The sequence below is a fragment of the Merops nubicus genome, unplaced genomic scaffold (assembly GCF_000691845.1).
Source record: "Merops nubicus isolate BGI_N331 unplaced genomic scaffold, ASM69184v1 scaffold5029, whole genome shotgun sequence".
Classification (NCBI taxonomy): Eukaryota; Metazoa; Chordata; class Aves; order Coraciiformes; family Meropidae; genus Merops; species Merops nubicus.
The window spans coordinates 16,981-32,167 of record NW_008630029.1 but is presented as its reverse complement, the minus strand read 5'-3'; the positions used below and the strand labels follow the sequence as shown (position 1 = coordinate 32,167).

At 36.3% G+C, this 15,187-nt stretch overlaps 1 protein-coding gene across 1 annotated transcript in view; it reads left to right on the top strand.

Moving 5' to 3' along the window:
- Positions 1-15,187, top strand: part of TTBK2 (tau tubulin kinase 2) — a gene marked incomplete at its 3' end in the record, with an annotated part of 44,580 nt that overhangs the window by 13,243 nt on the left and 16,150 nt on the right. Inside the window, exon 5 of the mRNA XM_008947119.1 lies at positions 1,463-1,567. Within this exon, the coding sequence (XP_008945367.1) occupies positions 1,463-1,567 (105 nt within the window). The remainder of the gene's footprint in view (positions 1-1,462; positions 1,568-15,187) is intronic.

Below are 15,187 nucleotides of genomic sequence, written 5' to 3'. Positions count from 1 at the left end.
AAAGGACACAGAGGCAGTGAATGTCAAGTGAAATAGGTGAGAAGGAGTTAGCTGGAGCGCAAGATTTTAATGATGAAAACAATTGAAGTTTTGAATAGGAAATGTGATCCTTTATGGCTGGCAGGATGCACTGGGGACATCTTGTTATCTATGTACCTTGGAGCCCATGGGCTCAAACAGGATGGGAATGGAGAATGCTGTTAGGGAATGGAAAAAAGAAAAACAAACCAGGAAATTAGATATTGAGCGAGGAGAGATAGCAGCATATATTCAATTCAGAAGAGAAAGAAATTTTCTTCCCCTTTTGGAGTTCTGTTGTGACTTACACGTGCAATAGAAGGCACAACTCCTTTCTAGCATGCAGTTTTCCTGGCTTGAACAGACAAGTCCATTTTAACTTTTTTAAAGTATCTTTTAGACAGATTATACTGAAAGCAAGCTTTGTGCTGAGCTGAAATCTTGAAATTCTTGGCTGGTTATTTGCCTTATGTGATGAATTAGGCAACCATGAAATTCTGATTCTTTTAAAAATAATGTTGATCATGCTCATTTCAATTCATGGTTTTGATTGGTTTTTACCCTCAACCTTTGACGTTGCAGCAGCTGTGAATCTAAGATTTGTTTAGACCAGTACTCCTGTTTCACTTAATGGAAAAAGAAAAGTAGTTTTTCTAGAGTTAATTACGTTAAGCTTCCAGCTTGCTCAGATGTGTAGTTTCAATTCCATTTCACAGAACTTGTCTTTAACCTTATCTTTTTTTATATCATGCAATCCACTTTAAGGAGATTTGGTGGGGGGAGACTTGAACTGATTCAGCCAACATGTTGAATCCTCATAAACTAGCAGCACTGAAGAATTTATTTTTTAAAGGGCTAATGTAGAAAGTTAATCCATAGAGGCAAATAAAATTTATTGAAGCCTTTCAGAGTGAATTATCTCCATAAGTCTTCACTGACTTTACAGCTCTTACTGTTTTGGGTTGTTTGGGGTTTTTTTTTTTTTTTGTTTTTGTTTTTTTTTTAAAACCTCCTTGTTCCCTCTCCCATGAAAAGGCAAAGGCAGTTTGCACCCTTTATTTTGTATTCTGCATGTATGATATTAGTTCATGTGTTTAGATGAACTTGTTAGGTTATAAGTTGGTCATTTTTTGAAATGTCCAAATCAAGATACGTGAGTGGGTGACATGGCTGGAAAATTCTTGCTAAAAATGAATGTATTCAAAGTGATGAAGTAAGATGACAGTCTCTTTGGACCATATAGGCTGCTGTTCAGATATGCTAATTTGGATGTTTCATTTTTCTTTTATTCAAATTTGCTGTGAGTTTAATAGAACTGAAAATACGGAAGGCAGGACAGAGAAGTAGGATGTGGATTTTCTGTGATTGTATTTCCTGCATTAATACGTGCACATACTGAAATGTGTGTGTCTATATACCTGTCTGTGTTTGTTTCTCTTCCTAGTCCAACTTCGCAATGGGCCGTTTTCCTAGCACCTGTAGGAAGTGTTATATGCTGGATTTTGGCTTGGCACGGCAATTTACCAACTCTTGTGGGGATGTCAGACCAGTAAGATTTTTTCACAGTTGTCAATTTGATTAATGAAATGTGGTTATATGCTGTCTGTTTTTTTTCTTTCTGGAGAAGTGTGGGACTTGCATTGGACTGGTAACTGATCTAAATGTGTCAAACATCATCCCAGATCAGAAATGCCATGTGATTTATAGTTCATATTAAAAGATTGGCAGTTGTGAATAAATCAGGTGTGATTTTTGGCTTGAGGCAGAGGTGTAGTCTATGATGTTTTTGGATAGTCTTATCTTTTGGTTTGGAAAATCAAGCAACAAACAGGTTTTCATTAAATACCAGAGTAATACAGTGGAGCTGAATTTCACTTGGTATTACAGATTACATTTTAAAAAACCCCACAAATGTGTAGGATAAAAAAGTCAAAGACTCAATTGACTCTGTAATCTTCTGAAAGAGAAATTGTGAATAATTAAAACAGTGATAGGGCACTAATTATAATATTTAACAGGACACAGTTAAGTGTAGTTGCTGTATTCCCATGTGATGCAGTCTGAAAAAAAATGGTAGATAAAAGCATATCAATGCTGGCATTTCAATTTTAAGTACAGTAGAGCCTCCCTAATTCACTGCTGGGCAGTCCTTTTGTTAATTTCAAAGTCTGAAAATGAGCAAGTCAGTGCCATGGTGCATGGTGATGTTTTAAAGATACCTGTTCTCTTTATTAAGGTAATTCAGTTTACATTTTGATGGTAATACTGAAAAATATACTAGTCAATATTGAGTAACATATTTATCAATGTGATGTGATTTGAGCTGTAGAAGCCATGTCTACAGCAGTTTCAATTTTATTTTGCCTAAGAAGCTGGGAAAGTGGCCAGTTTTTGTGGGCAAATTACGAGGTATGTGAATTAGTAAGGTAAATTAGTGGGGTTCTGCTGTACTCTATTCCTTCAGCCATAATGCTGGACACTGCAATGAAAGTAAAGAGCAGGGGAGACCAACAGAGTGGCTGCTGCTGTTGGAAAGGTGAGCTGAACATTTTAAGTAGTTTTAAAATTCTTCTTGTTTATTTCTCAATGTTCTTGTTGTGCTCTGTATGTTTGGCTGCTGCTAATGTTTTTCTAACTGACCTGTAATTTCAAAGAGAAAACAATTAACGATTCTGTAAATTCTCTCTATATACACACCACTGACAGTATTTTCAGGAAAAATAGGTGATAACAACAGAAAAATTAATGTTCCGTCTGTTCTTTTGTAACATCTCAGCTCTTGCCTTTTGTTTTTCATTGCAGTGTCCTACAATGTAACTGAAGTAATTCTTCAATTTAATCTTTTTAGAAGTTTCTGACAGTGTAATCCATATCAGTAGAGTGGCAGTAAGGGGAAAAAACCCACAGTATTTTTATTTGTACTTAATAGTCAGAAATGGCTCTTGTATAGATAGCAACCATACTGTTGGCCTTGCTTACTCTTAAAATTTACTAATATTTTCATTAAATGTGCTATGTGCTTCTCCTTAAGGCTATCCTTCTTCTAAACTTCATTAGATTTCTTCAGCAGATACTGCAAATAACCTGGAACAATGTAAAAGCATGTTCTCCAAAACTCATAGTACTCTATTGGTAAGAATCTGTTCCTTAGTTAAGGTTGCTTATTAGATTTTTATGATAAACCTAATTTTTTTATACCTGACTTCTGCAGAAAGAATCCAGTCCCACTGAGATTTTACATACCATCCCTGAGTCATTGAATTTCCACAATGTGTTCTAAAAGGATCGGAAAAGAAGTCTTGGAAATTATAGTATTAGGTTTTAGTCCTTTGGCAGTTTTGTATCTCCCCCAACATTAAGAAATTCCTGATGGCCATAAATCTGTTTGTTGAACTCAGAAAGATGGAGGAGGCTTATATGGATACTCTTGAAAGCAGAAAAGTTTATGGCAGGACTGTGTTTCCCTCCAGAAATCAGTGGCCAGCACTACTGGGTTGCATATACATTCCAACAGGTGGGAGATTAAAAAGACTGGTAGAGAGGAAATGTGTTGTGCAGTTCTTTGATGAAATGCAATTTAGGCTGGCAAGGGGGCAGCAAATAAAGGCAATCGCAAGAATAAATTCTGATTGGTTTTATAGTGTAAGTCTTGTTAATGTAGCTCATATTGACTTGACTGAAGTTCAAGCAAGAAGTTGAAAAGACTCCTTAACGTGAGGAAGACTGCTTTGTTTTGTGAAATCAGGTCGGAAACAAAGAGGAAATAAATTTATTTCAACCATTTAATTCAAACCACTAAACTACCCAACATTAGACTCTCAGCTAATTCTGGTGTGTTTTACCAAGACAGAGGAATACAGCAGAGTTTCATATGACTTCAGTGTGGCAAGGTGCTCTTGTTTCAGATCTGTTACAAAAATAGGAATTATCAAACTTGGGAATCCATGGTTTTATTCCAGTATTTGACTGAAGTATGTGCTGGTGGGTACTGATAGGTTTGGACCCTTCTGCATTTCTGTTAAGCCTGTGCTTATTTAGTCTGAATCTTTTTGCCTGTCTCTCCTCTCTGGTTTTCTTCCTACATCCACCTCCTCATATTGCTTCACTTCCAGTTAGACTCGTTTCTCATCTCCTCACAGTTTTGGTGCCCACTGGAATAGTACAGATGCAGTTAAGTGAAGTTTTCTCTGCTCCTCATTTCTTTTCTTAGCACCATAATGAAACCTGAAAGCATTCTGAAGGAGCAAGAGAAAAGAAACTCAGGCTCTTGCAGCTCTGGATTGAATTATACCTCACAACATATAGAACATTTGAAGAATTTAGATGCCTGAATCAAACAAGGCTGTATTGAGTTGTGTGAAATTTAGTTTTTCAGAAGCTCAGGCATAATCAGTTTTGGAAGCCTACCAGAATATTCTATCACGGCACTTTCTCAAAACCCTCCTTGCCTGTATTCATTCCAAGACCTGCTGGGGATATAGGACTCCTTGAAGTTATTGTAGAGGTTAATAAACAAAACAAACATTTGTTTCAGCAGCATTCAAGAGCAGCTGGAAATGATTTGCTGAATTAAAAGCAAGCAGCTACTAAACCAATCATCTAACATGAAGAATTTCAGCTTAAATTATAACACACAGAAAGTTTCAAGCAGCTGAATGCAGGATCTTATATGGATAAAAATCTTATGTAGATTTTACTACAGGTGCCATATATGCTACCTTGGCAGTGAAGTTCACAGGCAGCAGTGCTAATGAGTCTGGAGGCATTTGAACCTGATTCCAGCAATATTCAAATAGAAAATGTTTGTGCTTTAAAGTAGAAATGAAGATTTGTTCAGGTTAGAGAACTTAAATATTTTTGGTACTATCTGTACTAATTACTTTTTTTGTTTCACATCGTTAATACAGTAGTTATCAAACATATCTTTTTTATTACAGAAAATGCATTGATGACATAGACACTTCCTTAGCATGGACTTGGTTCTCCCTCATCTTTTCTATGGTGTATAGACCAGTTCTGAACGTTTGTTTCTTCATGTGCATTTTCCTGTCTATAATACTCCAAATGATAGCCTATGGAACTTAGTCTCCCATGCATCAAGTTAATTTAATTGCAGGGGTTTAATGAGTTGTCATAGTCTGTTTTGGGTCAGATTTTACAGTAGTGTTGGATGTATTTGTGTACACTGCAGTCTGTTTTCTCATCTTGCTGCTGAGCTTTTCTACCTGCCTGAAATGGCTTCAGAATTGAGTTAAAAGCAGCTCTATCTTCCATGTTAAATTAAATTATTCTCTAGAGTAAATAGATGTTATTACAGCAAAAATTGTTCCCAGAATTCTTATGCACTAAAGGCAAAATAAAAAGCCTGTGCTAAGTACTGCTTATATCAATCCTGCTTGAGTGTAATCTATCTTTTTCTCCTTAGTGGGAGCACCAGTTTCTTGAATTCTCATTTAATTGTTTATTGCTAGAGAGGAGTTTTAAAATGAGACATTTGACACATTACCTAGAATAAGAATCTATGTTAATTTGTGATTTACTGTGAGTTGTCTCACTGTTTCTTCTGCTGTTGTTTACCATAAGTAGTGTTTATTACAAAGGTCACAACAAATGAAGCTACTCTGGTTCAGTCTGCCTTGAAATTAATAGCAGCTCATGTATTAGTAAGTTGACATTATTTTATTTGTTAAAGATCTGGGGATCATAACATACTCAAGATTGAAAAGAAAATTGTGTAGGTAGATTAATCCACAAATGAAAGAAAATGTGTAACTTGTCTTTCCTGAGAGATTTTAGCATCCAGAATTTTAAAATTTCTGTAATTATGCCACCAGAACTAATTTACAGCTTCTTCCACACCCATGTTTTAACAACATGGCATCTACTGACATCTTCTTTTCCTGTGCTGGCTTTTCTTCTCTACATGACTAGCATTTGTTTCCTGTGATTCCTGTCAGCTTTGTCTCCATTTCTCAGTTTTTCTCTGTTTTCTGTTAATACAAACCTTAAACCTGCATCCACGTAGTTCCTGCCTTTTTACCTCTGGTGACAATCTTCCTCTCTCTGACCTTCCTCTGGCTCCAGCTTCTTTTATGATCTAATTTTAAGTCTTCTTTCTTCAAGTTATCCCTCTCTAGTTTTGTTTCCCCCTTTCCCCCTTAGCCTCATTCTTAATCACTTTTATTTTTTTGTCTCTAGGGACACGATTCATGTTCCTGATGTCCTTATTGCAATACTCTTTCCTTCTTTTCAAACTGAAACAGCATCATCTGTCTCTGGTATCTTTGTGAATATCTTACAATGAACTCAAATTCAACTTGCTCTTAGTTTCCTTTCTCCTGTGCCAAACACTTGGTGCTACTGCTGTTCCTAATGGGATGGTGGCATGTCATACCACCTTCCTGATACCAAAGCTTGCTGGCAGTTCTGACTTCTGATGTCTTTACATCCAATCTCTATATATCCTGACAGTGGTAACCTGAAGTTCTTGTATGGCCTCACCATACCCTGACCTGACTGTTTAGAGTCCCCTTTCTCTGCTTTGATGAGCAGAAAGCTTATGCCTTGACAAACACTAAAATTCAGGGTACTACTACGGGTGCAATTTACGTGATTTGTTTTGATTGTTACCCTCCCAAAGTGCATTAAGCAAGCTTATTTTCATTTTTAAGTCTCCTAAGGTTCTCTGTCCACACAGTCTTTTATTTTTCATTCATAGTAAAGGTAAGCAACAATAAAGATGGTGCCCTGCCTCCATTACCTATTTCTGGATTTTTAGAGAGGAACTTCATTCTTTATTTCAGACTGTTTCTTATGTTAGAAGGGAGATTTCTGCAACCATCCAAAAGCTCACTGTTGTCTTCTAAATCTCTGTTTGGAAATGAAACTGGGAAAGTATCATTATTTTCTGTAGGAGTTGAAAATAATCTGTTTGACCCTTAAACCTTCAGTCTGTTGTGACTATAATTACTGTTTAAGGTTTAAATGGAAGATGTACTGAACAGCAAAAAGCAGAATTTAGTGCCAGTCTATACACAACTGCCTTTAAGGTCCCTTCCAACCCAAACCATTCTATGATTTTATGATAATACTGCATATGGTAAAGATAATCTTCTAATACAAGAAACCATACATGAATGATAGGAAGACTTATTTATGCATGTGCTGTGTACATATTGCTGGCTTCTTGCTTTGAATTACAGGAAAAAGTAGTTTCATCATTACATTTTCACTTTGGCTGTTACTAGTAGTTTCTTATAGACAAATTCAGAGGGAGTTTTTTTGTTGTCAGTTTATTTTCTTCCTGAGAAGTTACAATGTCTTACACTTTTTACCTGAAAGAATGGTCAAGGCAGAGAGCTCTGAGAGAGACTTTCTTAAAGATTATCCCATCTAATTCCATGAAGGACTCAAGCCATACTTCTGTATTAAAGGGTCCCCTGGGGTTTTGCTGTCATGCTTGTCAGATCCGGAGACATTGCAGTGACATTTTCAAGCGGCCATTCATCTTTGTACTACCCATCTTAATGTCAGGCTCCATGGTGATTTAGCACCATTAAAACCATGCTACCGAGGAGTCCGTTCAACTGTAGCTGCTCCTATCTAAATACTGGCTTGAAAAATGCAGGTTTAATGTAAAGAACTTCTCAGAAAGCAATATTTAAGGAACAGGAGAAGGAGTCCCAAGTGAATAGTGTGGTTGTTCAACACTTGTAGTGCTTACTGTATTTTTCATTGCATTTTAGACTGTCATGTGTGGACTATCTGTTTACAGAATTGAGGAGCAAGCAGTTTTCAGCCCCTTTCACTGTTTTTTCTCCAGTGGGATTTGGAGTAGCATGATTTTTCACCCTGGGACCACCTTATATAAAATGACCTTCATTTGGTTTGCAGGAGCCAGGGGACAATATGACTGATTTTGAAAATAAAAAAATAAGACTTGAAGGAGATATATTGTAATTTATCCACCACGAATGTGATGGAATCTAAGAAATTGCTTCTGTAGGTATTAATGTCATATTTATTCCCACATTTTTGTATATATTGGAATCCTTTTATCAAGAAAAGTGCAGCGCAATCACAACCTTTTGAAGGCAGTAAACAGCAGTCTTTGTATGAATTACTGCTACAGGACACACTCATTCTTACACATCTGAAGGACACAAACGATTCAGATGAAGCGTCTCTTTGTATTCTTAATATTCAGTTAGTTATTCCTCATTTAATTAACTCAGTGACCTAGCCAATTATGTGTTGTTTGTGTCATCCGTTCCATCTGACCCAAGCTTTCAATATAGAGGATGACAGAGTTAAAGAGCAGGGGACTTCTATCAGTCTTTAAAATTGAGAATAAATTACTATAAACATAGAAGTGTGTTTTTTTTTATTATTTGTAAAAACAAATATCAGATTTCTTCCTTATTCTTCCTTATTTCCCTTGAACATCTGTCCTTGCCTTTTTTGCTGTTTTACATGAGCTTCTTCTCCCACATTGCAGCTGAAATAGCATTTTATGGCCTCTCTGCAGAACTCCATAATTACTTCCTCTAACAATATCAGGACTCTAGTTAAGAAAGCAGTGAAATATTTTAGTTATGCCTGTTTTTATTCCCTTCTCTACAAAGTGAATGCAGAGTATCTACGTCCTGTTTTTACACATTGACTGTTAAGGTGATAATCTGTTGTAAAGTTGATCAAAAGGGATAGAATTGATTATAAGTGTAATACAGCAAGTGTTGGAGAAAGACTCATCTTTTCTGGTATTCCATAATCATTATCTGGACTGTAACTTTTAATTCAGCTTTCTCCTTATGGGAGAACATCACCCCTCTTTTTAAAGAGGAGTAAGAGTTCATTTCAAGAAGTTATGGGAAGGAGAACTTTGAGAGTTGATTTTACGTAATGAAAATGTTTATGTTCAAGCTTTATTAGTCTGCCTCAGCAGCTGAACATGCTGGCAAAGGGAAATGTCTTCACTGTTCATCTTAATGACACAGTGTTTTTAGATTCTCTTGAGTTATTCAGTCAGCAGAGACAGTTTCCCCACTTGTTCCAGTTATTAGCCTTAAAATAAATAATTGTAGTTGAAGTTTTCTTATTATAGTATCATTTTACTACAGTAGTCTGCTTCAGCTGGTAAATCTTCAAAACAGAAAGAAAAATAGTTAAATATAAAAAAAAAAGTTTATTGCAGCTTGTAGGATGGTGAAGGATGTAAGAAAGGAACTAATGACAGATGTGTATTGTGGTGTTGATTAGAAGGGTGTAGAATAATTCGTGCTTGTTTAAAAATGAGAGTGTAGCAATTTACTTAACCTTGTTTTATTAGCTAAAGAACTTGAAATCTGAGTTAAGTCATGAAAAAACTTAAACCTTTTCCAGCAAGATCTTTAATGCAAATACAGATTTCATATTCTAGATGCAGGTAGCACTAGTGTTATGTGCCTTAGAGTACAGATGAAATGTACCCATTCTGCCACCTACTCTAGCTGTGTATCATAAAGAAAAGGTATGAACCTTGCAGATAAGTCTTTGCAAATGTATTCACTCTTAATCTCATATAGGCCACTGCTTGCAGTGGGTAGTTTTAATCTGTTTTCTTGCACATGGATTCATGTGCATTGAAGGTGTAGTACTATTTTATTAGAATGAAATTATTCTGAAAACCCAAGTGTGGTATGTGAAACATAAAATACCTGTCTCAGTATAGTCTATTCTAATGGGAAAAACATATATAAACAAATGGCATATGAACAGATTTTTCTGCATCTGTTCTCTGGTTTGAGCCCTGGTTCTTTGTCCATTTTATTTTTGTTTGCTTGGAACACGTTTTGACCACATATCCTTTTTGTAAACCTTAGACAACAATACATGTGTAGTTGGGAATAAGATGAGGAAAATGGGAATTGAAGCAGTACTGTGTGTGTTTGGGTAGGGTTCAAAACTAAATTTTGCATGTTAGGACAGTACTAGGAGGCAAGTGTCTCCAGAATTAAATTGTAGAATGGAAGCTGATATGGAAACACTCATTGGTGGGAGGTGGAAATACTCATTGGTGGGAGAAGCCTTGTCTGATGATGGAAAAGCCTGGAAAAGTGTGTGTGGGAAGGAGAACAAAAACTGCTGGGGCTGATGTAGGCTGTTAAGGAAGGAGGAAATGGGCAGGGGAATAAATTGGTGAAGAGAGAAAGCAAATAACTGAATTAATGGTGTAGATAAGAATTGATTGCTGCAAAGCATGGTAATTAGAATTTAGTTGTGGGGAGACTTCCTCATCAGAGAAATACGTTTAGCAGGATGCAAATTTAGTATATTTGAGATTCACTGTATAGTGTTTATTGGCTTTTAAGGGTGTTGTCAAAAGGTCACTTTACCTACCATTTTGTTTCCCATTGTCCTAGTGATAGCTGAAGTATTACCAGCATCTGCTTTTTTTTCTTGAGACAAAGAATAAATGATCCTTTTTGAATGTAAACCAAACTTCATACAGCCTTCAGCTCACATGTCTCTATTCACATGGTGATAATGGAAAGTGAAGGTGTCAGCTGTGGTACAGAAATAGAAAACCTTGAAGGACAAAATCTGAAGGACATTTGCATTCTTAACATCATCAGTACTAGAGCTAGCTCTTGGGCAGTTGTCATCACTCCTGTCTGAAGCTCAGTGTTATCCACAGCTATTCTTTGAGGTACTCGTAAATTTAATATTAAAAAAAAAACAAAATAAAATAAAAAAGAAGCTGATAGTCTTTGCTTTTAAACAGATTAATCGTTAAAAATTAATTTGAGGTCATAATTCTTTAAAAATCCAGCAATCCAACCAACATGTTTTATCACTGGCCTGAGGTTTGTGGTCTTTTATTTATGGGGACTTCAAGTTACAAATAATTGAATTATATTTGTTTAGGTAAAACCCTTTTTATTTTAAACGTCTGTGTTTTACTCAGGATATGTCTCACTGGCTGGCAGCCTAAAGAGTTCTTCAAATTAACAGCCATTCCCTGTGTCTGGTGATTTAAACTCAGCAAAGATGAATGCTCCTTTTTACCCAGCTAGGTGCTTAGTTTGGAAGGTGGGCTTCCTCTTTGAGGGTATCCTAACTACTGGGCTAAAAGGTATTCTAAGACTGTTTTGTCTGTGAAATTCTATATTTTTTTATAAATAAGGCTTTTGGGGTCAAAGGGAGAGGTACTCCATGACTTTTTTTTTTTACCCTTCTCCCCACCTTTATCCTGCCCTTCCAAGTGACTGGATTATTAGGTCATTCTTCAGTTATTTAAACAAAATTAAGAGCTTCGACAGAGTTGTGACCCTCATATGTTTGTTTAGAATGACCTTAATTTCAAGTGTGTAAACTTCCCTGTGTTTGTTTGAAATATGAAAAAAATCAAAATTACATTCTTTTAACATGCATTAAGGAGGTTTACAGTTTTTTAGACCTAACTTGCTAGGTTTTATTTTTTTAACCTGGAAACCTGAAACCTTAAACTTCAGCAAACTGGGAAGTCCTGATTTTAAAACTACTAGGAGATGTAGCACTGTATTTTCTGATATTCTTTGCATTAAAGGAGTCACAAAACTCTTACTCTAAACATGAGCAAAAGTATTCAAATCCAAAAGAAACAGGGTATCCACCAAAATTTTGTGAGGAGTTCCTCATGCTCTCTGCTGGTGACCTATCAGTAACAAAATTGTCTAACTCCTGCTAAAGCAGAAGATAACACCAGCTGCTAGACAGCCTGACCCTTAAAAAAATGTGGTGAAAGCAATTGTGAGTGCAAATGTTTAGAACTTTTTATTGTCTAGAGAAGCAGTTACAAACCTGTTCACATCAAGCAATGAACAAGTTATTCTAGTCAGGTGTTTATGTACCAAATCAGATAAGTGCCTTCAGGTTCTGAGGATTTTCCATCAAATGAGTTTTTATCTTCAGGCTTCATTTTAGGATGACAGATGGTGTCCTGGAAATATATTTGAAGAAGCTGAATTCTTAAAAAAAGGGAAAGAAACACAAACAAACAGAACCAGCAACCCACAAATCAACCAAACAAAAGCCAGCCACCACCCGCAAGTGTGTTGGTAAATATCAAAGCAGAGTATGAAATACCCTGAAAGCTTTTCAAGTCTATTGTACTTCAGTTAAGTCCAGGGATAGAAGGTATAATTTTTCTCGTACATTTATTATTTTATTTAGTTTTTTTACTTTATGAAAATTTGGGAGTGGTTATGCATCTCAGTTACATGCTGTTTATTTCTTTTAGTATTCTTATTATCTTGATTGCTTAGGAGGATTAGAGAATACTTCCATTTTATTCTACCTTACCTCCTGTCACCTTGGCAGATAACTTGTGGATTGTTTATTTCTGTGTTTGGAAGAGAACATAGTTTTTTGGTACTGAGAGTGGAAGCTGTAGCCATTAAATGCTTTTTATGATGGGCAAAAGAGTGCGATAACATTAAGAACTGAAGGAGCAATGCTGAAGCTATGCTGTTGTAAGAAAAAAGATCACTGCAAGTCTTTTGTCCTCTGTGTAGACAATTTGACCCACAGACTGCTTAAAGATGGATTGCTCATACAGGCTTCTCAATTTCCTTTCCACGTAAATGCTGTTATAGCCTGACCTGCAAGAATTGGTATTACTTTGAGAAAAATGTCTCAGAAGCAGTCCACAGATAGTACTGACTAAAAGTCATGCAATTTTCTTTATTCATGCCAGTGCCACTGATGATTTAGAATTTGTGTCAGTAACTACTCCTGAATAATGCCTTGACTGCATGGATTTATTATAAATAAGAGCCTATATACTAGAACTTGTTAAAGAAAAGTTACTGAACATTGCATTTAGCTTAAATTGGGACCGCCTATTGAATTTAAATGATTGGCAGCACTTTGGTCAACTCCAGAAAATTGTGAAATTTATCAGGGTTTGGTTTTATTTAAAGAGGAAGGTACATCTTCAGTAGTTCCTTGGTACATTCTCTGCTTTGAGTAACACAGATTAAAGCAAAATCCAAGGACAACTAGGACATGTTTTATGAGTACAGTATTAAATGACAGTGGATTATATAAAAAATAAGTAGTACAAAAAAGTTCCAGGGAGCTGTTTCAATTCATGATACTCCATATTAAGTACATAATAAATAATTGGCTAAAATATGTTAACCAGTCTAAAAAGACCTCTCTTCCAAACCTGAGTAGAACTGTTGAAAGCCAGATGCTGCAGGGTAATGGCCCATGTCATTTTGTTAAATGTACTGTTCAGTGGTTGTTTCACCCTGTTGAGAAGCATTTTGTCGCTGGCATTCACCTTATGCTGTCTTTTATCCAAAATGTTCTCTCTCTCAGTCCCTAACAGTGCATTACACAGGGCTGTGATAAGCCAAGGATTGCATGATTGCACCTAAACAAGTAAAATCATATTTAGTCTTCCTCTTGAAATCTTCACATCTTCCTTAGCTATACTGCTTGGCTCACATTTAATGTGTTTTGTTGCCTAAACTTGCAATACAGTTTTTGAGCTTTTCTTCTTCATTTCATTTTTACCTTCAAGTTGTCACTAAATCATACTGTTACTTCACTGAAACTTATGCAAATTGCTCTAAAATTTATCCACATGATAAATTTATTCTTCTGATAAAATTTTTATCCTATTTTATCCTTCCCTTTTGTCCTTCTCCTAACCTGTTTCTGAAAATCAAAACTTGAATAGTTGAGCATGCATTCTCAAGCTTAGCACAGAGCCAAGCAATGACATGGAGCAAGAGCTACAGGACTCTTTAGGCATGGCACAAGAAACTCTCAAAAGCCTTCCAGTGCTCCCATGGGGCTAATCTGCTCAGGTTCAGCAAAAAGTTCTCTTTACTACTGCTGTACCAGACTAATAACACCATTACCCTCTCCTCCTTACTGCCACAGACAGATCCAAGTTATGGGAAGGATAATGGTGGAAGCAAAACATGTTACTAAGTTCTTATCTGTGTAACAGTCCTCTGAGGCTTTTACACATTGATATCCTCTAGAGTACACCTTTCATAAGTTGTCTCTTTGAGTGAACACACCATTATCTTCCAAAATCATTTTTTTGAGCAGGGAAGTGACAAAAATGTTAACTTTTCCTCCTCAGCATTTGCATGAAAGCTACTGGACACCTCAACACTAACAGTTACAAAGCAAAGACCTCTGCATGGTAAAACTTGGCATGAGAAGTTTCTGGGATGAAATATCTAACTGGGCAATCCCCAAACTAGAATTTTAAAATTAATTTCTAATTATTTTTTTTTTTGTCTAACAAAGGCAGGAATTATTATGAAGAAGGCACTGAACACAGTGATGTGATGTCAGGCATTAAATGGCTGTGTAACTTGCAGTGGTTCCTCCCTATCAAATTCTTTGAACTGATCTTTACCAAATCACTGTGGGTTCCATTTAACTCCTCAGATTTTCCCTTATTCCTTTCCAGATCTGTGTTCAGACTTCATGAAATAAGGAAGAGCAATGGAGTGTATGAAGTATCAGGATGTGCAAGGCAGAAACAGGAGGAGGAGAGAGGGAAAAGGGTGACTGAGAATTAATATTATTTGCCTGCCCCATTCTCTCTCTACTGCTGAAGTAAAGACAGCAAGTGCTGAAACAGAGGAACATGTGGTGATAACCTGAAAAGTGTCATTTGAATGCCTCAGTGAACTTTAAATCTGGAAGCAGTTCAGCTGTATTATTGTTTGGGCTGTCTAGCCTGGCAAGACCACTGTGCTCTGCCAGGAACAAAAGTAGTCTCTGAGGAGCATTGTACTGGCTCAGCTGCTTCTTTGGAATAGTATCTGGAAATATTTGTTCTAATCTATATGAAGGGAAGAAGACGACATACAGGGAAGTGGGGTGTGATGTAACAAAGCTAAATTATGTCCAGTTTTTAATTTCTGCTGGCTTACTGAGGAGTTTGACATGATGGACTAAGCTGGCAAGTTGCACTTTAGTGTGAACCATAGGACAAGTATCTTAATCCCATATTTTGAGATCAACCTCCTAACAGCCACCTCTCTACTTCAGCACTTCTTGGGAAGATTCAAGAGCTGGGACTGTAAAATATTAAAAATAAATAATAGTTTTGTACTGAACTCTCTATAAATCAGCAGACAAGCACAGAAAGAACAAGAAATTATAAACAAAGGGA